Source organism: Cynocephalus volans, chromosome 17 (genome assembly GCF_027409185.1).
Source record: "Cynocephalus volans isolate mCynVol1 chromosome 17, mCynVol1.pri, whole genome shotgun sequence".
Taxonomy (NCBI): Eukaryota; Metazoa; Chordata; class Mammalia; order Dermoptera; family Cynocephalidae; genus Cynocephalus; species Cynocephalus volans.
The window spans coordinates 2,340,095-2,364,387 of NC_084476.1; the positions used below are offsets into that span (position 1 = coordinate 2,340,095).

Consider the following 24,293-nt stretch of genomic DNA (forward strand, 5'->3'; position numbering starts at 1 on the left):
GCCTGCCAGAGAACCACATCTCCCGGCATGCTCCGGGGGGCGCCCAGTGACGCACTTCCGGCGCGGCGGCGACAGCGCGCCCCCGGCGGCTGCGGCGGCCGGAGTGAGGCGACCGCTTAGGCCGCGGCGAGTGGTCGGCTGCCGGGCCGACTGGAGCCGGGGCGGGGCGGCGGCGGCCCAGCGGAGGAGCGCGCGGGAGGGCTGGCCCCGCCCCTGCCCCGCCTGCCCGCCCCGGTGACCTTCACGGCGCGGCGGCGGGCGCAGGCCCCTGCGGCGGCGGCGCGATGTTCGTGCAGGAGGAGAAGATCTTCGCCGGCAAGGTGCTGCGGCTGCACATCTGCGCCGCCGACGGCGCCGAGTGGCTGGAGGAGGTGACCGAGGACACCTCGGTGGAGCAGCTCAAGGAGCGCTGCCTCAAGCACGTAAGGCTGCGCCCGCGACCCCCGCCGGGACCCCGACCCCGGACCTCCACCACCCGATCCCGGGCCTGCCCCTCGATCCTGGACCTCGACCCCGGACCCCTGCCACGCCCCCGGACCTCCCCGCCATCCTGGGCCTCGGCTCCGCATCCCCGCCCTGACCCCGACCCTCGTCCGCGATCCTGGACTCTGACCCCGGACCTCGCCCCCGACCCCGGACCCCCCCCCCGATCCTGGACCCCGACCCCGGACCCCCGCCCCCGACCCCGGGCCTCGCCCCCGACCCTGGACCCCCGCCCCCTCCTCGACCCCACCCTGGACTCCTGCCCCGGCCCTGGATCTGACCCTGGACCCCCGCCTCTATCCCGGACCCCGGCCCCGGATCCCCTCTTCTCTGGGGGTGGGGGCAGCACCTCCCACCCCTTTTCCCAACTATCTCCCTTCCCGACCCCAACACCTTCTAGATGCTCTTGCCGGAGCCGGCTGGCCGGTGGTTTATTAAGCATTTGCTGGGTGTCATCCACCAGGCCCAGCGCTTTACAAGCCACCCTCTCCTTTAAATTACACAACCACCTGGGGAGGTAGGGACAGATCGGGAAACCGAGGCTGGGAGAGGCGAAGGCACCGAGGGAAGCAGAGCCTCATGGTTTTCCAGCATTTGAACGCAAATGCTGTAGGGGTGAAGCTTTCATTTTTCAGGAGCTCTCCCAAGAGTTGAGAATTGACGTAGGCCCTTCATGAGAGGTCTCTTCCCCGTCCCTGCAGAGCTGGCTGCTTGGAACTGTTTCCTGTTGGCTGGCATGTGGGCCTGGGCTTGGCTATGGTCACTGTCCCTCTTAGCTAGAGTCACTTAAAATAGCACCCCTGCTTTTCTGCTGAGGTAAATTGGTTAAGGGGGAAGGTCCAGAAGGCTCTCCTCACTGAGGGAGTCTCTTTTTCAAGTTTATTCACATAGAATCCTCTCTGTGTAGTGGGTACCTTACGTTGCTGATCTTTGGAACTAGTTCTTGAGGCCTTCATTGCTGTAAACTTCATTCAGTAAGGTCAACTGAGATGTCTGTCTGTCAGGCCCTGGTGGCCTGAGGAAGCTCTGTGCTTGACGTGATGTGGTGTTTTCTTGTCGGAATTTGGATTGAAGGAGGCCGCACCTTTTTAGTGGGAACTCCGTGCGAGAAGTTCCATATCTACAGGTGTGACAGGTTGTTTGTGTTAAAACATAGCAAAGTGTCGTCTCCAAGGATAAATGTCCAGTTATTATTGTAGTAACTGCCCACGAAGAGCACTTTTAAGTCACGTTCCGGAGTTTGGTTCTGTGGAGTCGTTCTGCAGTTGTCAGAGGCAGGCGTGGTGAGCCCTTGGTCTCGTGGGCGAGCCCCTTCCGGAACACCCTGGATGTGAATAACTGTAAGGTCTTGGCCTCAATGATCCCATCAAGGAGGAGGGGCTCCAGGCTCACATGTTCAAGGGCAGGTATGTTTTGGCTGCTTTTTTTGCTTTTTATCTGGCTCATCCGTGTGGTTTCACCGTCTAGAAAACCACCAGGACAACACCAGGCTAAAAGGCCAGGATTTCGTGGGCATCTGGACTGTTACAGCCAGGCATTGGTCCTTGTCAAGTTCTGCATGTGTTTTTAAAAACCTCCCTGAGGTGCTGAGTCCTCCCCCACCCAGACAGAAGCTCCTCAAGGGCTTGGTTTGTATCTGTAAGCCCAGGCGGGGCCAGGCTCAGAGCGGGCACCAAAACAGACATATGGCTTCATGGAATAGATAAAAATATATTGTCAGTCCAAAACTGCATCTCGGTGGGATGTTACCTTCGTTGGTCTGGCATTTAGTTTAACTCACCAATGGTATGGATTTACATAACCATCATAATATTGTTTTATGAAGGGGAATAGGAAATGATTGATCCACAGATGTTTACTAATGAATTTCAGGAGCACTTGGGGTTAGTTAGGCAGCTAGTTTTGATATGATGCTAATTATTATGTTCCTCATATTTATTATTCCAGCTGGCATTGAGATCGTGGGATTTTTTTTGTCATTATCTTACTTTAAATTGAGGTTTTATTCTGCTCTGTGGTTTCTTCAAGTGTGGAGGATCTGACCAGCAGCCCAATTTCTCACTGTAAGAGCCCACATGAATCACAGGACGCAGAGCTGAGCTATCAGAAAGTATTCCTACCTACATGCCCCATTCTGTTCTGCAGGCAGAGTCAGAATACATTAGTTAGAAAAGGGAATTTTCAAGTTGTGTGCTTGAATGTCACCCTGGAAACTGGTCCCCGAACGTTAGCTTGCTGTTGGCTGCAAGGCCCGGTGTGTGTCTCAGCCTGTGCTGCTCCGTCCCAGTCCCCTGTGCATGTTTACACAGCATGGTTTTTCCTTCCTCTTTTCCCTCTACCCTGAGGGGGGACAACGTGAGGTTCCCCCAACAGTTCTCCTGAGCCTGTACTGCTCTGCTAAAGAGAGTGTTTTTGTTATGACTCTTAAGGACATGGATCACCTTTGTTGTTTTTCCTTATTTGTTTTATCCAAGTTGTGATCTCCATGGTGGTCTCTAGCTTCCATTGCCTGGGAGCAGAGAGAGGGGCAAAGTAAACCATTTTGTGTGATGGGCGGTTAACGATTTTACGAAAATTACATCTGTGATGTAGCCGAGTTTTTTCTGCGCACGCTAAACTTTTATGAAATTGCCAGAATAAAGTACAATACTTGCTAGTATGGCTGTTAACATTTGCTAGATCACATGAAGATGTGTCTTCAAATGACAGATTACGTCAGGTATGAGTGGAGACCAAGTCACTGCTCTTCTGGGGAGGTGTTAGAGCGCCCTGCCCTGGCGGTGGCCTTTGGGGCTTTCTCACTGCTGCACCCAGCTTGTTCGAAATGCTGCTGCTGAGAACAGAGAAGCAGAATGAGACACTCGTGCACAGTGTGGGTGATCGTGCCTCTGTTTTTTTCCTGACGTGCTGTGGCCATGCTGTGGAAAACAGTGTTTTTTGGAGCCAGTGTGAGGATTGTTTTATAAAATTGTTTTGTAGACCATATTCCAAACTTGACAGATCAGCTAGCCTGCAAACTTCAGAATTATGAAGAAGCATACCGAGTATTTCTGGGAGCAGAACTGTGGACTTGAAGGGAAGCTGGGGGTTCTCTGCTCTGTTGCAAACGGTGAGAGTGTAACTTGCTATCAGCTGCACCTGCCTCATGCCCCCTTGGCCATGCTGGTTTTGTGTGAACATCTGATGGCCCCTGGAGCCTTCATGAGCCTTTTTTCAAAACTATTCTCAATCTTGAGAGGAGCGGAAAATTCTGGATACTCTTAAAATGCCGGTGTTGAGAGGTGAAGTACTTGCTTAGAGTTTTTCCTCTTTTCTGATAAGCTGTTGTGTGTGCTGGGTATCTTTGAGCCTCGGTGGTGGCAGAGGGATGTGGTGAGCAAGCTTCCAGGTGGGTCTGTGCCCAGCCACCTGAGACGTCCAAGAAAGGCTGCTAGAACTTTGGTGTGCTGGGGGGCCTGGGGTGGGCACGTCCTGGAGCGGTGCTGCAGCCCCCTTCCAGGCCAGGCTATGCTCGCCACCCCCAGGCCGAGCCCACTACCAGGTGTTTAGAAAGCACCAGTGAGGCCGTCTTCCTTTCCTGATCTCCAGGTAATTCTGCCATTTAACCTCAAGGAGTTGAAAGGAGCAAGAAAAAGTTTCCCTCTCTTCTGAGTTTTGAAGAGTTTTCAGCCCAGGCCACTGAACATCTGTGTGTCTTTTCTGAAATATACAAGTACAATCCCCACTCCCTCCTCCCCAAGATTCTGGCTCATGGGTAGAGGCCACAGCTGATTAGGTGGGCACTATTGTCTTGTGTGACGCGTAGTGTGTGGGCCTTGTGGGGCTGTGAGGTGCTAAAGCAGACAGCACGTGTTGTTGTGATGCTCTGGACAAACTCAGGTGAGTGTGCTTGGTGCACATCACCTCAGTCCTCATCATGTGGTGCTGGCATCATTTGCTGGGTCTCCATAGGGTGATGAGTGTTCTTTATGATCAGATAGCTGTGTCCACAGCAGAGCAGAACTTCTGTATAGTCCAGCATATGTGTATATGAGTTTGGACAGCCGTGCATTGTTTTGCACAGAAGAGCCTGGGTGGAATGATGAGCCATGTCTAGCAGGCCACCTGCCAACAATTTGCTGTGAGATCTTTAAATTATAATTACAGGATTGGAAGAGATCTCATGGGCATCTCCTTGGGTTTCCTCCTAGAGCTGAAGTCAGTAGCTGTGGAAGTGGCTTCCCAGGTCATGCCTCTGGGAGTGGCTGTGTTGTGTGTGTGAGGGGGTGCGCCCCACTGCTGCCAGGGCTGCCTTCCCTGTGGGGGTGAGGACTTCCCTGCCTGGGTGTTACAGGGTAACTCAGACACAACTGTGTGCCCATCCATCCCCTCTTGGCTGCCCCAGGAGGGGCCCCATGAGCTGTGGACGTACCGTGGGTGGTTCAGGGGCTAAGCCGAGGCTGGTCATGCTGACTGCTGTTCTCGGGACTTTAGGGCACTCAGTGGCCGGGTCCTGATTTCTTGCTCTCTATGAACCAGTCTTTCTTTGCTGTGTCTCCAGCTCCCTTTCATGTGTTTGTGAAAGAAAGAAAAACAAGTGTACAAAGCATACTTAGATCTTTAGATTATCAGGAAATGAAGGACCTGCTATTTTCATTTAAAAATTACTTTCCAGATCTTTCCAGACTAAAGAAGCACTTCAGGTTGCCACTAATTATCAGCAGGAGATTTTATATCAAAACTGTGAGCCTGTTTCAGGAGTGTTTAGTGGGTAGGGATCAAGTGTTAGGGCTTTTCACTCGGTTTTCACAATTAATGGGAATTCTTTGATTTCATCAATGCTTTACTTCTTAGCATATAAGAAAAAACAGTAAATTCCTTTTGTGGTTTGGGATGTCAGGTCTTATATTATTAGTATTAAGATTTATTTATTTTCTATCTTATGATTTTTTTTCCCCCAGTGTGCTCATGGAAGCTTAGAAGACCCCAAAAGTGTGACTCATCACAAATTAATACATGCTGCTTCGGAGAGGGTGCTGAGTGATGCCAAAATGGTCTCAGAGGAGAACATCCAGGACAAAGGTGGGTCGCCCCACCCGGCAGCGTGGGGCACGGCGCCTCCAGGGGGCCAGTGTTCCGAGCTGGAAATGAGCAGAAGCCTGGGGCGACTAAAAGGGTTTTATTTTTCCTTTATTAAAAAAAGCGTGTGTGATGGAAACCACAGAGACTGAAACTGAATGAGCAGCGGACCTCTGAGAAGCCAAGTGTGAGCTTCATGTTTAATTCTGTTTCAGAGCAGAGCCAGAGGCTCCAGGGCTTCTGCAGGTTTTATTTCGGGGTTGGATATGATCGTGGTGGTGGTAGTTTTTGACATCCTCGTGAGATGTTCTTATGATACATGCATCTGTTTAATCATTTGTAGTCTTGTGTTGGGAGGCACGTGGGGAGAAAACCTCAGTTTTCTGTATGTCATTCAAATAATGACTTTAATCCTAGAATTCCTTGACGTAATCTGTTTTGAAAATACTAGATGTATTGAGTATGATCATCAAACTCAAAACTAGATGGGAGGGGACCCGCCACTGTGGACTGTGGACTAACCACAGCTCAGGTTTTTAGCTCCGAGAGTTAAGAACAAACTTCCAAGCTCGTAGGTTTTCAAAACTGAGCCCATTAAAATGAGAACATTTGCAAGATTCCCACCAATTCTTTGTGTGGCCATCAGAGCCGTGCTGTGTGTGCCTCCTGGGCCACCTGTGGTGACCATAGCTGGGTTCTTGCCAGGCCCGGGAGCTGGTACCTCAGCCAGGGCTGTGCACACATCATGAAAACTGAGGGAGGATGAGCCAGTGGAGACGTTCAGGTTAGGAGGGACCCAGAGGGAACCCTGCTTTTCTGTCCTCAGCTCCTCTGGCATCCTCGTGCAGTTTTATGGATATGAAATTATAAGCAGCTTGGTGGACATAAATGTTTTTTCTAGATGTCCTGTTATTGATAAAAAAGCGTGCTCCATCTCCGCTCCCTAAGATGACTGATGTCTCAGCAGAAGAAAAGGTAAGTTTCAAAGTTTGCAACTGGAGATCTTTATTGGTAGTGTCTCCTACATTTAAAACTGATAAAAAGAAGTTCTGTGTATGAGTCATTCACCAACCTGGTGTGTTCTCCGTTACGGTAGATGCGGTGGGAAGGGATTCTGTGTTACGGCTGAGCCTGTTTAGCCCGTGTCAGTCCTGGTCCCTGGTCATGTGACCAGCACACAGAAAACCTGGCTCTGTGTCTTTTGAGATGCAGAGAGAACGACGGCACATTCTTGAGTCTTGACTTCATTTTCGCACTGCCACAACCCAACCTGCATGTCCTTCTGTCCCTCCTCCTTGAGCAGCCAGATCAGCCCTGCCAGCAGAGTGGAAGACAGCTGTTGACAGACTGCCACACAGAATACGGAATGTGAGCGCAGACAGCGGCGGGCGAAGGCGTGCGGGGCGACATGCATGGCTCTGTGCTCTTCATTCTTAGCAGGGCTGGGTTTTACCTGTCTGTCTTGTCTGTTTCTTGCAAGACAGAATTGGATGTCGTCAGAGTGTGCATTGATGGGATCGTTTATGATCCGCATCTTCCACTTAACTTGGGTGCCTTAGGAAGACTGTGCAGTTTATCATTTAGAGGCTGTCCCAAAAGCTCATTCTTTAGAGGCTCCTCTTGCGCAGTATAAGACATGCTCTGTAAATAGGTCCTTTTCCTGCTCTTACACCAGACTTCATGCCTGTGCCCAAGTGCTATTTTACAGGGAAGCCACCTTCATTCAACAGTTTTTTCTTTACTTATCCTAAGGGATAGCATTTCTTACTCATTCTTTGAAATGCTGGGGAGAGTGTTCACCCCAGAGAAAGAGCCAGGCTGTAGTTCTTTAGGGCTGGGCCCATGGCTTGATAGCAGATGAGCTATTTTAGGGTCTCATCTGGGACCAGGGGGGTGGGAGGAGTGCCCTGGGCTTTGGCACCTTCCTTATCTTCAGCCACACCTGGTCAAGGCGCAGGTGGCACACGGGCAAGCTGCCTCACCCTATCTCCAGTGGACAGAGCTGGGCCTGCCCCAGCCTGTCTCAAGGCTTGCTCTGAAAACTGGCGGGCAGCATCGGCTGTTCTCAAATTACAGTTTTGATAGTTGGCATTCAGACTTAGAGGCCCTGTATCTAATATAAACAGCAGGATTCTGATTACAGCCGCCACAGCCTCTTGGATGGTAGTTACAGGATGCAGTAGAGCTCACTTGAAGAGCTCACCTTTCCCTTCACATACGTGTAAAACAAAACATTGTAAGATGTCAATTCATATTTAAGTCAAAATAACACATGAATTTAAAAATTCAAATAATACTGCAAATCTTGTAATAAAAATCACCAGCCTCCTATCACAGCTGAGTCATACTCTCTGAAGATGACCACTCATAACCGTTATCTTTAGCAGTTCTCTTCCTGATTTTTAAGTAATACATGTGTATTACTGTATTAGTCCGTTTTTGTTGCTTATAACAAAATGCACGTAACTGGGTGATTTATAAGAAAACAATTTATTACTTAACAGTTTCAGAGTCTGGGAAGTTCAAAGTCCAGGGAACATATCTGGTGAGGGTCTTGGTCATGGTGACAGTGACCCAGGGGTCTCATGTGGCAGAAAAATGGCAGAGCAGAGAGAGAGAAACTCTTTGTGTGCTCTCCTTTTAAAGCCCTCAGAACCACGTCCCTGACCACCATTATTAATCCATTCATTACGCATGGTCCTATGATCCAATCACCCCTTCAGGGTCCCACCTTTCAATTACCATAATAGGATTTCCCACCCTCAGCAGTTACAGTGGGGATTAAGCTTCAGTGAGGTTGGGGGACATCCAACCTATAGCAATTACTATTTGTTAAATGATCAATTTTATTTTTTTATTATTATTGTTTTTAAAATTTTTATTGAGGGCCGAGCCCGTGGCGCACTCGGTAGCGTGCTGCGCTAGCAGCGCGGCGACGCTCCCGTCGCGGGTTCAGATCCTATATAGGAATGGCCGGTGCACTCACTGGCTGAGTGCCGGTCACGAAAAAGACAAAAAAAAATAAAATAAAATAAAATTAAAAAAATATAAAATTTTTATTGAATTATAATTGATTATACATGTTTTTGGGGTTCAACATTGAGATATGTTGATCAAATCAATATTACTAGCATATAGTTACAATCGTATTCATTCTTTATGCCCCTTGTCCAAGCTCTCCCCATCCCCCTTCCCCTCCCCCTCCCCCTCTGATAACCCTAGATTTCTTCTCTCCTTCTGAAAGAATAATGGTTACTCCGTTGATTTGTTGCCTAGATGATCTGTCCGATGCTGAGAGGTGTGTTCATGTCCCTCAATATTATTGTAGAGCAAATGCTTCTTCTGTCACTCTGGAATGAGCTTTGTGGAGAGAGACATCCTCTTCTTTTCTTTGGTCTCTGCTGGTGACTCTCTGTGTGTCAATGCACTCCAGTGACTGGTGGACCATCTGCATGGTGGCTGTGATATCTAGCCGCTTTCATTGCGCTTTCATTCTATATCCCTGACCGGTCTCCTCTGAGTGGTCCTATGCTGATTGGGGGGCATATCAGCTATCCTTGCTGTGTCCCAGTGTTCTCCTAGTGGGCCCGTTTCCCCCACTGCCCATGCTGCAAACATTTCCCATGGGACGGGCAGTGTGCTGATCAGTTGCGATGACTCACTAGCTTCCGAATGGCTCTTTTTTTTCAGTTGTCTGTGGCTCCTTGCTCCTGTGTGGGTTCATGGGAACCCTATTAGTGGTTCTGCTGGCCTGGGGACCACCAAGGCCCTCTTCTCCCCTGCTTCCTCCAAGCAACCCCATCCAGAGGGCACAGCTGTGGCTTTTGCCGGTTCCTGCTCCATGCACTCAGCAGCTTCAGCCTTAAAATGGCTGCGGCATGAAATGGTCAGAGTGGTTCTTTCTTTCTCTTGTCATGGCTTCTCCTGCCTTCATGCACTTCGTAGGTCTCTCCTCCTCTTACCCTGAGCCCTAGCTGCCCCAGCTTGGCTGTTGTTGCTTTTCTATAGTTGTTAATTGGTTGATTTGTGGGAGAGAGTGATGCCGGGGACTGTCTATTCCGCCATCTTGACCGGAAACTCCCAAATGATCAATTTTAGACTTGATTGGCTTTTTTAATGATAAGGATGTGTCTCCTCCCCTGCCTTCCCTCCCTCCCTCCTGTTGGGTCATCATGCTGGCTGAAGATACTATTATTATTTAAGTGTTGTTTTCTGCTGTGAGCAAAGTGTGTTAAGATTTTCTCTCCTAGTTGGCTGGTTAGCTCAGCTGGTTAGAACGTGGTGCTGATAACACCAAAGTCCGGGGCTTGATCCCTGTAGTGGCCAGCAAGAAAAAAAAAAAGAATTATCTTTTTTATACAACTTGAAGTCAGGTAGTGTAATGCCTCCAGCTTTATTTTCACACAGCTTTGTTTTTCCTGGAGTTACTAATGCCTTATCGTTTTGTTTGTTTGCTTGCTTAGTTTTTTTATAAGCTTATCACTTATTTTTTCATATTCTTCAACAGAATTGACAAACATTCTGAAAAGTGGTCACATGTATTAGGTATCTGCCTGTTCCCTTTATTCCTGGAGATACTCCTCTGGGCACCTCTGGCCTCTGCATCTCTCTGAATCCAGCCTTCCAGGCCTACTGCACAGCCTGAATTTTCCTGCCTCTATTCTCTTAGAACCTCCTGATTTTATATGTTTCCTGCTGCCATCTCACAAATTGCCACAGACTTACCCACCTAAAACAACACTCATCTCTCAGCTCACCATTGTGTGGGTCAGAAGGCAGCTGGCACAGCTGGTTTCTTTGCTCAAGGTCTCAAGTTGAAGTCAAGTTTGAAGGGCTGCCTTCCTTCTGGGGGGCTCTGCTCCTGCAGTTGTAGGGCTGACCTGTTTCTTGCTGGCTGTCAGGGCCACTCTCAACCCCTGGTGGCAGCCCGTGTTCTCCATCTGCACAGCCAGCAACAGAACTTCTTGTGTGTTGAATCTCTCTTGCCAGAAAGGGCCCTATCCTTTTTGATGGCTCTCCTGATTAGGTCAGGTTCACCCAAGGTTATGTCCTTTTCCTAAAGTTGGCTATGCCATATGATGTAACCTAACCCCAGAGTGGAATCCATGCTGTTCAATACCCTGCAGTCATGCAAGGGTGACTGCTGGGTGCAGGGAGTGTGCGCCATCTTCCAGTCCTGCCGACTGCAGGATTGAATGTCCTGTTCTGGCTTATTTGCTCCCTGGTGTGGTGGAGCCTGACTTCCGCTGGCATCTAGGAAGGGAAGTCAGTCTTGAGGCCTTGTGTTCCAGTGTTGGGGAGCTGTGGAGTGAGTGTCAGCCATGTGCCATGCACAGGGTCAGCTCTGATCTCCGTAGGTGGTCGTGTCCCCTATCCCCACTCCAGCTGGAACAGCGGCATCTCCTAATGCTCTGGAATCTCATCATGTGCTCTGATGTGGGTCTTTTCCCTTTACTGTGCCTGGCACATGGCTCTGCAGAGTCAAGTATTTGAGTTCTGGGAAACTTAGTTCTGGAAATTGTTCTGGATTGTTTTTTGATAATTTCCTCCTTGTTTTCTCTTTCTGCAAGTCTTATTAGTTGGCTGGTAGGTCTGCTTTCTAAGAGATTTTCTGTTGTCTTCTAAGCATTCTGTAGTTTTTTTTATCTGTGATTTTTCTTTTTTTTTTTTTATCGGTGGCTGGTAGGGGGATCTGAACCTTGACCTTGCTGTTACCAGTACCACACTGTCATCAGCAGACCTAACCAGCCAGCCCTTGGCTGTAACATTTTAGAATTTCCTGAGCAGATTCCTCTTCTCAGATTGTTTGTTATAGCGTCCTGGTGTGCTCCTTGTCCTAGTGTGCTGTCGTGTTTTCTGGTTTTCATGCTGTCTTCTTCCCTTCATGCTTCTTTTTATTTTTCCTGTTCTTATTTTGGTCTTTGTCTTTCATGTTGGAAGCATTCCTTAAATATCTGGCCAGCTGTTGTTGGCTGTCTGTCACCTTTAAGAGGACCTGGAAGCTTGTGGGCAGCTCGCTGTGCCTGGTTGGGCTGTGCTAGCTGGTGGGCTTCCCTGTGGCGTAGAGACCCAGCCATGTCTGCCCCACCCAGTACCCCTGATGCTCGGGGTGCAGGAGAGGGCCATTCTTCCTCTGTGGAGCCTGCAGATCCTGGCCAGGGCTTCTCAGGCTCAGCTTCTCCAGGAGCTGGCCGGCTGAGCAGGGTGGTGGAGGAAGGCTACTCCTGCTCCTAGAGCTCGTGCTCCACCTGCTGTGACAGCTGGTGCCTCTGACCCCCTGGGCTCTGGGAGGGTGGCAATGGCCTTGCTTCAGCCAGGTCTCTGCTCTGCAGGCCCTTGGTATCAGCCTTTCAAGCTCTATCCACTCCTGTCTGCTTTTTGTCTCCTGAGAGCATGTTGCCATCTCTCCTGATTTTGTTTCTTCTCCATTTCTGCCATCTTTGTTCCTTTACTGCTGCGTCGGGGCTTCTGGGAGGAGCACACAGGTGCTATTCTTGGCCTCCAGGCCTGACTGCAGGTCTGTGTGGTTCCATTGAGGTCGCCTCCCATCCCAGCACCAGCCCCAGCCCTGCCACTGCCCCTGTGGGATTGTTGCCCTGTGGCCACCTTCTCCTCTTTCCTTCACTGCCACGCTCTGGTTCACAGCAGGCAGGAATTGTGTCCTAAGTGTCACATCCAGTCTTCCGTCCCTGAGACTGTGCACAGAACTCTTTGCAATCCCCCCGACTCATTGAGGAGTCTATAGCTCTAGCTTCCCAAGGAAATGGATTCTTTGCCTGATTACAGTTGTCTGTTTCATTTGCATAATCTTGCCTTTTATTGCTCTTAGTTCTTTCTCACTTTCTGATTACTTTTCTGTGTAGAAAAAACAAGAGCAGAAAGCTCCAGACAGAGATGCTATATTCCGAGCAACAGCAAATCTGCCGTCCTACAACATGGACCGGGCTGTGGTCCAGACCAACCTGAGAGACGTGAGTGTCGGCCCAGCCTGGTGGACCCCAGTGGGGTGGACCCCAGCGGGGCAGGGCTTACCTGAAGAGATTCCTGAAGAGTATTTGGGGAAGCTGGGGAAGGATGTACAGGAGCCCTTTACTACTTTTACAACTTTTCTATAAATCTGAAATTATTTCAGACTAAGAAGTTTAAAAGACATTTGAAGGCAGGACTAAAAGAATAAATTACTCATAGAAAATGTAAGCGTTTTGCCCTGAGTTTGGCAAAAGCTTTTAGATAGAAATCTGAACTCTTAAGTTATTGGAAATTAATTAAGAAGTTGGAAATTTCTAAGTTGAAAGAGAGCAGCATGTGCAGATCTCATGTGGGCTTGCTCCAGGGCACGGGGCACGCACGGGCTGTGCAGGACTGGGGAGAGGGGCTGGCTTTCCACTGTTCCTGGTGCCGCTCTGGCCTTGGATCACTGCCGTGAGCCCTGGTTCATTTTAGGAACAGGCCTCTCTTGGGATCTTTTCCAGAGATCTCCACACTGACCAGGGCATTGTAAGTCTTCTGCAGCAGCTGGTGTGTGTGTCTCCCTGGCCTGCAAGTGTGTTCAGCTCAGGTGTGTTTGTCCCAGTGTGGTATCTCACATGAAGGCTGAGGCTTGTTGTGGGAGAGAGGGGACGGCTGATTCCCCGATCTCCAGGCCCTGTAACTGGGTGCTGGTCCAGAGGGGACCTCTGACGGCATTGCACAGCCCTTCTTGTCTAGAAGATGCAGTGGTGCCGTCATGTTTCAGCCTGGTGACAGTTAGAGACCCGCAGCTGCAGAGCCCACCCGTGGAGGGTCTTCAGCCAGCGTAGCACCAGATGGCCAGATGCTGTCCTCATTGGGACTGGGATGAGTGTCAAACTTGGCCCTCAGTGACTGTCACTGGACCTTTTCCTGTGTGTTGCCAGCCCGTCTGTGCAGACAGACGGCCCTCCTGAGGAGAGGCGGGCTCTGCTGGTCCCACTCCCCCTCCTTGGCTGATCTTGACCCTCCCTCCAGAAGGAAAGTTACGTAATTTTGACTCTCTCAGATGTAAGGTTCTAGGACAAGGCAGTGAGGTAGTAGATTCAGGTAGGTTTGTTGGACATTTAGAGAAGTGACCTGTTTTTGTTTGTTTTTGATTGCAGTTCCAGACAGAACTCCGGAAGATCTTGGTCTCTCTCATCGAGGTGGCACAGAAGTTGTTAGCACTGAACCCCGACGCGGTTGAACTGTTTAAGAAGGCAAATGGTACGAACACCCGCAGCCACATCGCACGACCTGCACTCACCCGGCCTCTGCTCCCAGCGTCCGCAGACACGCCCCCGGGAAAGTCGCGCGCTGTGGGTTTCTCCTGCAGTAGAGGGGCTGCTGGTCTGCTCATCGCACCGTTCCCTGCGTGCACACTTGAGAGCTGATGGCTAGACCTCAGCTTTTCTGAGGTTTCAGATCATTGCTGGAACACTGGGTGCTGAAATGAGGTGGGTGAACTCTGAGGGGCTCGGGGAGGCCCCTCACGTGGCCGTCTCCTCTCTCGCCTGCAGCTATGTTGGATGAGGATGAGGATGAGCGTGTGGACGAAGCGGCTCTACGGCAGCTCACGGAGATGGGCTTTCCCGAGACCAGAGCCACCAAGGCCCTTCGGCTGAACCAGTATGTCACGGGGGCGCCTCCTTCCCTTGCTGGAGACACTGGGGGCTTGGTCCTGTGGCTTCCCCGTGGGTGGCATCCTTCCTCCCAAACTCTGATTGAATCGTTTCTAATATGTGTGAGTTTTTAAAGAGGAACCTTAAATGTTTGCTCCAGAAGTATCTTAATTTATCATCTCAAAGAGTTTCAAGAGTTTTAAATCATCTCGTTCTTTTAGGGAATGTGATATATAGGGGTCATTCTGTAAATTCTCACTGGGCTGTCGTTTATGAGAACAAATTCAAGCCTGTTCTTAGCAGGGACATCGAGTCTCTAATAGTCTCTTTAGATTCACATCTTTAGTAATTGCCTCTACTTCTGTGTTCCGATCCAAAAGGAATGATCCATAAACCAAAGCATGGCCCCTGGCGATGGTTTGTTCCTCTGTGCCTTGGACCTGAACTCTCACCATGCACCATACATGTGGTCCCTTTGCTTGTGAGTGGGCTCCGTGTCCTGCTGGGCCTCAGGGAGTTTCACTGAAGAGTCTTGTTACCAGGGATCATCAGCTATGGCTAGAGAAGCCATTAAATAGAGCCTTTTCTTGGCAACATGCAGGAGGTAGAGGGCCCTTGTGACTTAGCCCAGGCACGTTGGACACAGTCTCTGGTTCCCTTGCAGCATGTCAGTACCTCAGGCCATGGAGTGGCTGATCGAGCACGCAGAAGACCCAGCCATAGACACTCCTCTGCCAGGCCAGTCCCCGCCAGGGGCGGCGGGGGCCGAGGCGGCTGCCCCCGAGGCTGCTGCTGGAACTAGCACAGAGGACGAGGAGGCCAGAGATGAGCTCACGGAAATCTTCAAGAGGATTCGGAGGAAAAGGGAATTTCGGGCTGACGCTCGGGTATGTGTTACTGGACCTGTCGCCAGGTAGAGTTGCTGTTTCTTCACTTGAGGCCACATTGTGTAAGGGAGCTAGGGCCTGTCGCTGACTGTGAGCTGGGGCAGCTTGCATCCCTGGAGAAAGTGGGGCTGGGGAAGGAGTTTGCAGACAGGCCAGGAGGGTGGACTTGAGTTCCCAAGTTCACTTCTAAGTTATCCTCACTTGAATCCAGGTGGCTGTATTTACTTGGTAATTGGTTGACATATCTGTCATTCCTGAAAAACTCAAAATTTTAAGTTCTGTCCGTACTGCACATGACTGTGAGCTGCACCTGTTGCTGTGGCCCCTCCATGGGGTTGGGTGGGGGCCTGGCCTGGAGGCCTGGATGGTCACTTGCCTGTGGGACTGCCTTGTGGGCAGGGCTGGCTGGCCATCTCTCACTGCCATCTGCAGGTCAAGGGCCTGTGGTCTGAGCTGTCTCCGGCTATGCGTGGCCAGCTGACGTCAGCAGGTTTCCATGGCCCCGCCTCACCACCGCCTTCACTGTCCTGTTCCTTGATAAGGATTTTAATTCTCTGATGTTTCACACTGTTTTAAACATACTCATATTTTTTTCCAAATCCTAGAGCTACTCGCTCAGAGCTCCGCTGTCCTGATCCCTGCGAGCAGGTGGTATAGAGTATTTTCTCAGGGTGGATGGGTTTTCATCATGGACCCCTATGGGGTTTGTTGTTTCCTGTGGGAATCCCATGTGGCTGGGTCACAGGAGAGGGGGACCCCAGTTTTTATGTCAGTTGTCCCCGCGGGTCCCCAGACCTGCAGCGCCTGCAGTATGACCTGTGGCTCCGCCGCTGATTCCTTCCTGCCTGGGGCTCTGCGGAGACACACGCTTCCTAGTGCGGCTGCTCATCCCCCCAGGGCCCCACCTTCCATCTGTGTGGGGACTCTGACTCTGACCCTCAGGCCCTGCTACTGCCCCCCACCTTGGGCGGCCCCACCTGACCCGTCACCAGGCTGGATTTCTCATTGTCTTTGCTTCTGTCACTTGGCGTTCCCCTCTCTCGTGCATTTAGCTGTGCATTTAAAAGTCTTTCTGTTCTTTTGCTTGTGTTGCTAGGCTTGGTGGGAGGTTGGTCTCGTTATCACAGCTCCCCGGGAGGGAGCTGAGGGCACATCTGGTGTGGACCCTGTTGGGGATGCAGCAGTGGCTCCTGGGTGGAGTCCTTTGTGCTCCGCGGTCGGCTTGTGCTTTCCTGTGTCTCAGTCTGTGGTGCTCATGAGGATCACTGCTGGTTACTTCATATTGTTTCTTGCTATCTTCACCCATTTTCCTGAGGTGCTTCTCTGCTGACGCTCCTTCCTGTCACTGTGTGTTAGAGCGTCCTGTAGGACGTCAGTTGTTGTAAGAGGCTGTCAGGGCTCAGGGCACCAGCCTCTCGGCTTCTCTGCCCTTTGGTTTCTGTACCAGCTGTGAGACGAGGCAGGACTCCATCAGGATGCGACGTTAGCTTGCTTCCTGGGGAAGGACTGCAGAGCGAGGCTTCGGCTTGACGCCACCACGCTCTTTCTGCTGCCCCCGCTGGGGAGGGGATGACCGCTGCGCAGGGCGCAGAGCAGGCAGAGCCCGAGCTCTTGTGCTTGCAAGTGCGGGACCTCCCCACTGCTGCCCATGGGAAGGCTTTCCTGTCATGGCTGGGAAGGAGGGCCAGGGGCCAGAATGTCACCCCAGAAGTATTGGGGCTGTGATAGAAATGAGGAGAGAGAAAGGTTTTTATTGAAGCTGACAGAAAGACCACTTACTCTTGAGCTGAGCAGTAGATTACAGGCTGTTTTATGTGCCATTGTTGTGGAAGTCCCTGTGGTTAGGGAGCGGCCAGGCAAGCAGGCAAGGTCGCCTGTGAGAGGAGGCATGGGCTCGGCTTGGGAACTAACCATGCATGGTTTGGCTCCAGCCAGTGTCCTTCCTGATGCCCACCCCCAACTGGTATCTTCTGTTGGGTTCTCTCCGAACCATCTGACAGTCGGGTCCAGACTGGCGCAACGTTTCAGGAAGTCAGGGACAGGGCGCTGGAGAGCCACGCGGGACAGCGACACCAGGGACCCTTGCCTGGCCGGGAGGGGCTGCAGGGCCAGGGTTTGACTGCAGCAGATGGATGGGGACTGATGGGACTCAACTTTATTTTGCAAAATCGACCCTTTTAAGCATGGTGTTATGAAAGTCCAGCATAAAGTACAGGATGTGTTATCTTGTTACATGACTTTTGTCCTGAGAATGTACATCCCTCCCCCAAAACATTGTTGATTGGGTCATTGTTTGCTCTAAGAATTAGCATATGTTCACACAGCTTCAGTTTTGCTCAATTCTGGATGTTTAAAATTAATTTTAATTTTTTTTCCTAAGATAAAATTTGAATATAACCCCCCTTTTCACAAGTTACTATGACACTTTACTCTCCATTTAAATTGGATTTTCTTACATGACATTCCTCTAATGCCACTTATTCCTGGATAGCAAGGCCCTCTGGGATAAGCTGGCATGTGGTTGCTGAGGACAGTGTCACCTGCACAGTCACTCGACAAACCCAAAGCATTTGCAGTGGGCCTGGCCCACCCTCCGTCCGCCCACATGCAGCTGCCGCCCCGGCCGTGCCAACTCTCCAGGTCTCTGCTGGCTGCAGCCTTGGCCGCGTCTCTTGGGCTTTAGGACGTTGACAACCAGGAAACGCCAAGCCAGGCCACAGGGAGAGGGCACTGCTGTGGGACTCGCGAGCGTGGCGCTAACGGGCTGTGTCCTCGTGCAGGCCGTCGTTTCCCTGATGGAGATGGGCTTCGACGAGAAGGAGGTGGTGGACGCCCTCCGGGTGAACAACAACCAGCAGAGCGCTGCCGTGAGTAGCATCCTGTCCCCTCTGCCACTGGTTACTCCCACATGCGCAGTTGCTTCTGGGACTTCCAAGTGACACGACGGGTAGATGGTTCAAATAGTCTACAGTTTTAAATATACTGAGAAGGTTCTGTGCGTCCAGACGTTTCCAGACTCAGGACCAGCCAACAGGCATTCGGTCCTGCCAGGGTTCCTGCCCCCGCACAGACTGGGCGTCTGGTGCGTTTGGTAATTACCCTCCCAGTGCCTTGGGGGCTGTGCTGCCTCCCCCGTTCTGTGACAGGAAGCAGTGCAGTCACTTGAACTGCAGCACCGAGGTCCACTGAGAAGCTCCCAGCGTGGCCCCTCCCTCCACCCCACCTAACCCGTGGAGCTCTGAATCTGGGCAGGTCTTATTAAGGTCCTGTCCAGGGAGCGCAGCCCTGGGGACCTGCAGGATCGTCGGGAAGGCCTGCCCTGATGTGTGCTCTTGGGTTTGCAGTGCGAGTGGTTGCTGGGAGACCGGAGGCCCTCCCCTGAGGAGCTGGACCAGGGCATCGACCCCGACAGCCCTCTCTTTCAGGCCATCCTGGATAACCCGGTGGTGCAGCTGGGCCTGACCAACCCGAAAACATTGCTAGGTACGTGCACCTGCTTCATGCCAGCTGCCAACATGATGGGGCGCCCTCCCGCAGCACGCCGATGCTACCAGCATGACATGGTGTCGAGAGGCACCATGCCTCGGTGGCTCGGCACACAGCCAGCGTCCTGCAGCGTAGCTCCTATCTAAGTCCTCGTAGGGCCTGAAAGTCAGGTTCTGCTTGGGGTGTGGCGGTCTCCTACCTGATGACTCTATAAGAGCTTTGGAAAAACCCGAGCTGGTGGCTTACCCAGGTCCAGGAGGACAGATACAGAGATGTACATAATGTTTGCAACTTTAAACAGTAATAAAACCAGTAGCCATGTATCCACCACATAGCTTAAAACACAGAGCATTCCTGTCCCTCTGAGCCTCTGGTGCTCTCCCCCATGCACATGCCCTCCCCCTACCCCATGGTGGCGGGGGTGCCCAGTGCTCACGGCCCTGAGGGCTTCCCGCTGCTTTGTGTTCCTGTGGAGTTTGGCCACATATATGTGTATCTGCAGACTTTCTATCATCCGTCCCTGCCTTTATACAAATAGAATTTTAGGCAGGCTTCTGTGACTTAACTTTTTGCATTCTTTTGTAAAGTTCTGTGCAGTGTTTCATTGAATGACTGTGCCACTATTGGTTTCTCTCCTCTGCCACCCAGTGTCACTGGGGTGGTTTCCTCACACATGGTGCTGCTTGGTACCTTATAAGTTTAACTTACACGAGCAGCAGGGTTTGGTCACCCTTGACACAGTTTCCAGTACTGTACTCCACCCCAGTGGCTCCAGCTGGTGGCCAGAGATAAAGATTTGGAGGCATCTCTCCCACCCAGCAGGCTGGGCTCCCGCTTTCCCTGCTGTTTCCTTTAAATGGACCATTCGGACATTGTTCCTTGAACTTGAAGTGACCACCTCTCAGTCACAGTGTGACCACCTGGAACTTGTGCCTGCTTGCTTTAAATACACCAGTTAAAAATCCACCAGTTTCCCATGGGAAACCTGTTTGGCTAATGCCCTGGACCCAGAGAGGGCGTTGGCCCACAGGTCCCCTGTCTCCCTGCCTGTACTCCCTGACCTCCATGGGTGTGGCCTCCCCAAGCTTGCTGTGTATCCCCCAGGGTCTGAAAGTACTAAGAACTCTTAAACTTTCACACTGTGACTATGTCATTGAGGCCTTGACCACAGTCTGACCCCTGAAGGATGGGAAACCCTGAAGGGACCTATGCAGGTAGGTCCCCTGCTGGTGCCCTTTGTCTAGGCCTCTCAGCTGCTGGAGATAGTCTCGTTACCCGCTGAGAGGATAGAGTTTCATTCAAAGCTCAGGGCCCTTGTTTGTCCCCAGCAACAGCTCCCTGAAGTCAGGGCAGGACATTTGCCGCCCGGGCAGGTGCAGAAAGTGTCTCCGAGCCCTGCGATCTTTAGGACTGAGCTGCTTTCAGAAGCGTATCGGCCACTCGTGGGACCTCGGCTGTGGAAAGGCCTTCTGCTCTTTCGGCCTCTTTTTCTATTGGATTGTTTCTCTTCTTCTTACTCATTGGGAAAGTGCTTCGCATTCCGTACATTGGTCCTTTACCAGCTGTTTGTATTGAGAGTGTTGCTCAGTTTCTGGTGTCTTACGTTGATGAACAGAAGGCCTGTGTTTTGATGTATTTGAGTGTGTTTGTGTTTATGAACCTTGAAAAGAATCCTTCTATCCCAGGGTCAGAAAGACACTCTCCTTTATTTTTTCCTGAATGTTTTATAGTTTCTCCTTTCTTTTTTTTTTTTTTTTTTTTGTCTTTTTCGTGACCGGCACTCAGCCAGTGAGTGCACTGGCCATTCCTATATAGGATCCGAACCCGCGGGGGGAGCGTCGCCGCGCTGCTAGCGCAGCACTCTACCGAGTGCGCCACGGGCTCGGCCCTCTCCTTTCTTATTTAAGTTTGTAATCTACCTGGAAATGGGGGCGGGGGATGTGTAAGGTAGGGAGTTTTCCTCTTTGTACCTTGTACCGAAACTCTAAAACTTGAGGGTATGTCTTTTGTGAGTTTGTTTTCATTCTCAGCAGTCCCCTTCACAACTGAAAGCACGTTCCTTCCATTTCTCTTGCTGTTTGTAGACCTTAGGAGACTAATACGTGCTGCCTTGGGGTCTGCCAAAAAACCTTTTCTAAAAGGTTTTCTTGTAATATTTTACCACCGAGATTGCTATTTGTAGTTTTTATTAAAAGATGTATTTGATCAGATTAAGGGAGTTCTTTCCCTTCAGTTTAGTGGCTAAGAGTTTTATCCCCTTCTATCGAGATTGTCACGTGGTTTGCTACTGTTGAGTCTAACCAACAGCACAGAGTACCTCCTGGCTGGCACTTGGCAGCTGGGAGTCTGTGCACCTGCAGCCCCAAAGCACTTTCCTCTGGGACAACAGGACTGGATAGCAGTGGCCTTGGGCCTGAGGCTCCCCCTGCCCTGGAGCTCTGCCTGCAGAACCATGATCATGCCCTGATCAGACCCTGTGCCCCAGGCCTCCCTGCCGTCACCAGGCTGACACGCCTGTACTGGGCGTCTTCAGTTACACAGTTCCCTCAAGCTTGTATTAATTATATCTAATATGATTTTTTAAAATGACCTTTATTGTTTTAAAAGAAATAGAACATTCACTATAGAAAATGTGTAAAATGCAGACAAGAATGAAGACGCATGTAGAAGTCGTCTCTGGTCCCTTTGCGTTGGGCATACCTGGCAGGCTGCAGCCCTCCGCGCTGCGGGTCGCTCCTTGCTGCTTGCTTTCGTGTCACACCGGATGGTTCTCTCTTATCCCTATGACTCTGAAAACAAGAGGTGTTAATGGGTGCCAGGGAGTTTATCCTCTAGATATGCTGCAAATTATTTAACAGGTGCTGTCCCCTATTTCTGGTCGTTCAAACTGTTTTTCCTCTCGTTGCTTTTGGGCTTACTGCTGCAATAGACCTAATTTGTACCTAATTCTCTGGGTGCAGCTCATACTTCCTGGAAGTCAGTTGACAAGGCAGAGGACATGGAGCATTTTAAACTCTTGATAATATCTTGTCAGCTTGCTCTCCCATGTCACCAGCTGATGGTGCCACCATCCGAGTGACATCTGTACCCCACCCCACCCCACCCCACCTACCCCTCCTTTCATAGACAAACGCCTGATTGTTTTCATTTGTGTTCCTTTTGGTTGTTAGTTGAATACTTCTCTGTTGGCCACTGGCCTCTCCTCTTTTACATATTCCCTATGCATGTCTGGTGTCTGTTTTTCAAATATGATTTTTTTTGGTGGCTGGCCCGTACTGGGATCTGAACCCGTGACCTTGTTGTTAGCAGGCTGCACTCTAACCAGCTGAGCCAACCAGCTGGCGAGTTACAACATTGATCTCAGAGCTTTGTTAATACCTTGTTATGTGTTAAGAACATCACGTTGCAAACATTTTTTTTTTTTTTTTTTAAAGATGACCGTTAAGGGAATCTTAACCCTTGACTTGGTGTTGTCAGCACCACACTCTCCCAAGTGAGCGAACTGGCCATCCCTATATAGGGATCTGAGCCCGTGGCCTTGGTGTTATCAGCACCACACTCTCCCAGGTGAGCCATGGGCCAGCCCCACATTGCAAACTTTTTACCTTACCTTGTATGGCTTTTTTTTGAAATACAGAAGTTAAGACATGCAGAAGAAAGTCCTTCCTCAGATAAATACTCATCTGTGAAATTTTTCATATTTAACTCCTTTTTTCATCTTTTTCTTCAATTCTTTCATCCTTCTGGAATTTATTTGGATGTTCACCAGGAGGAAATAGGAATTGGGTCCCACCCTGTTTGTGAAATAGCTCTTTCTCACCTCTCTGTGCTGCTGCCCTTACTGTGTAGGTTGTTCTCGTAGTTACCAAGCTGTCTTTCTGGAGTCTCTTTCTGAGATTTTAAACTGGTTTTCAGAGGGTTTTAATCAGGAGAACACCAGATGATTGTTTTAGGGCCTGGGGATTGTCATGTCATGGACAGAACTAAGTCAGATTCACCCTGAGCCTTTATGCTCAGCCAGGGTCCTGTTCACAAACTCGTGTAGTTAACTGCCGTCCCTGGAGCTGTGAACCTGGGGCCACCATTGCTGAAGTGGTCAGTGTGTGCTGAGATGGCCAGGCCTAGTGTGAACCAGACCAGACAGAGAAGGGTCTGGCACCCTGCAGGGGTACTCCTGCACGATGGCCTGGATTTGAGTGCCTTTTGCTAAAAGGCACCTCTGGGTTTTGGGGAAACAATTTTGTAAAACTGTTTAAACAACCACAATTTTCAATTGGAAGGTCTTCCCATTATTATTATTGTTATTTTTTGGCAGCTGGTTAGTATGGGGATCCAAACCCTTGACCTTGGTGTTATAACACCACGTTGTAACCAACTGAGCTAACCACCCAGCCCCCATTACATTTTTAATGTGCTAGTTCTTAAAAAAAAAATTATTTTCCTAAGATTGAATTTTGAGATTTTTCAATTTGATGATATTAAATTTGCAACGATAGCTTTGTACGTGAGCGTTCTCTGCACCTGGTTATTTTCTCAGGGTGGGATTGGAAGGGGGACTATGCTGAGACATTTTTAAGCTGGCCGATAGCTGCCGCCAGATGACTTTCCAGGACCGGTGTGCCCATGAGCGCACACACGGGCTCGCCACCCACCCTGCCAGAACCGAATTCTCGATTTTCTGTTATCAGATGTACTGATTTCAGATCTGCAGATCAGGCGTTGCTGGGTGGTTAGAGGCTGAGAGTTAGCATGTGGCCATGAGTTCTGCGTGGCCCCTGGCTCTTTGGGGCCTGCCCTTTTCATGAAGAAGCTGTGCTTGTTGGCGTTAGTGGGGTGCTGACACTCACTGCTGCTCTGTTTTCTCCACAGCATTTGAGGACATGCTGGAGAACCCACTGAACAGCACCCAGTGGATGAACGATCCAGAAACGGGGCCGGTCATGCTGCAGATCTCTAGAATCTTCCAGACGCTGAACCGCACGTAGGTGGCGCCGTCCCACTTGGCGGCCTGGCTGCAGCAGCCTCCCCAGGAACGGGCCAGAGGGGACCCACCTGGAAACCCACCTTCAGCGCCTCAAACCTGGATTGTCAGAGGCACCGCGGCTGTCCTCATTCTGACCTTATTGCTTATGAACTTCTGTGACTGTAGTTTGTAAAGCCGTGATTTTAGCAAATGACAGGTGTTTACAAAAATGAGGTTGTTGCACTGGGAAGTGATGGTCGCCTCCTCCCCAGGGTGCTCCTTTGGGCTCTTGAAGTGCTGCTTGAGGTGACGCTTTGGCGTTTGCTTGTAGAGCACTTGTTATTTGAAAGAAAGCATGTTTCAATCCAGAGTGTTAATGGCAAACATACTAATTTAACGAGAGTAATTCACAGATGACTTTTCTTTAATAAATAAAACCCCTTTTCCTAGCTCCTGTCTCAGTGCTCTTTCAGGGTGGAAAAAGGTGTGCACATCCTTCTGCATGTGTGCATCCTGGAGCCGCCTACGTGCTCACGGCTTGTACCTGCGGCTGGTGCTGTTGCCACCTCAGTGCCTCGGTGATCTTGTAGACACGTTTCGTTGGCAAAATCTCACTTGGTTGTAATTGGATTTGAGGGACAGTAAATTCGCTGGAACCAACCCTGTATTCCCAGGTCACAGATGGCTGAACTGAGCACGGCTGCCCACCGACCGGCCTCTAGCCTCCTTTCCTTCTTTCTTTTTTAACATTATCTGTGTTTTAACATGAGAAAATGAGTTTCCTTTTTTGTGAGCTCTGCTCAT

The 24,293-nt window shown here is 50.5% G+C and overlaps 1 protein-coding gene across 1 annotated transcript; it reads left to right on the plus strand.

The window, feature by feature from the left end:
* Positions 1-88: 88 nt before the first annotated feature.
* Positions 89-23,938, plus strand: UBAC1 (UBA domain containing 1). The gene is made up of 10 exons (XM_063082436.1): positions 89-422; positions 5,424-5,544; positions 6,443-6,516; positions 12,405-12,512; positions 13,656-13,758; positions 14,052-14,160; positions 14,818-15,040; positions 17,821-17,907; positions 18,385-18,523; positions 23,396-23,938. Exons 1-10 carry the CDS (start codon positions 285-287, stop codon positions 23,509-23,511), a joined length of 1,218 nt encoding a protein of 405 aa, XP_062938506.1. The 5' UTR covers positions 89-284; the 3' UTR covers positions 23,512-23,938.
* Positions 23,939-24,293: the final 355 nt, after the last annotated feature.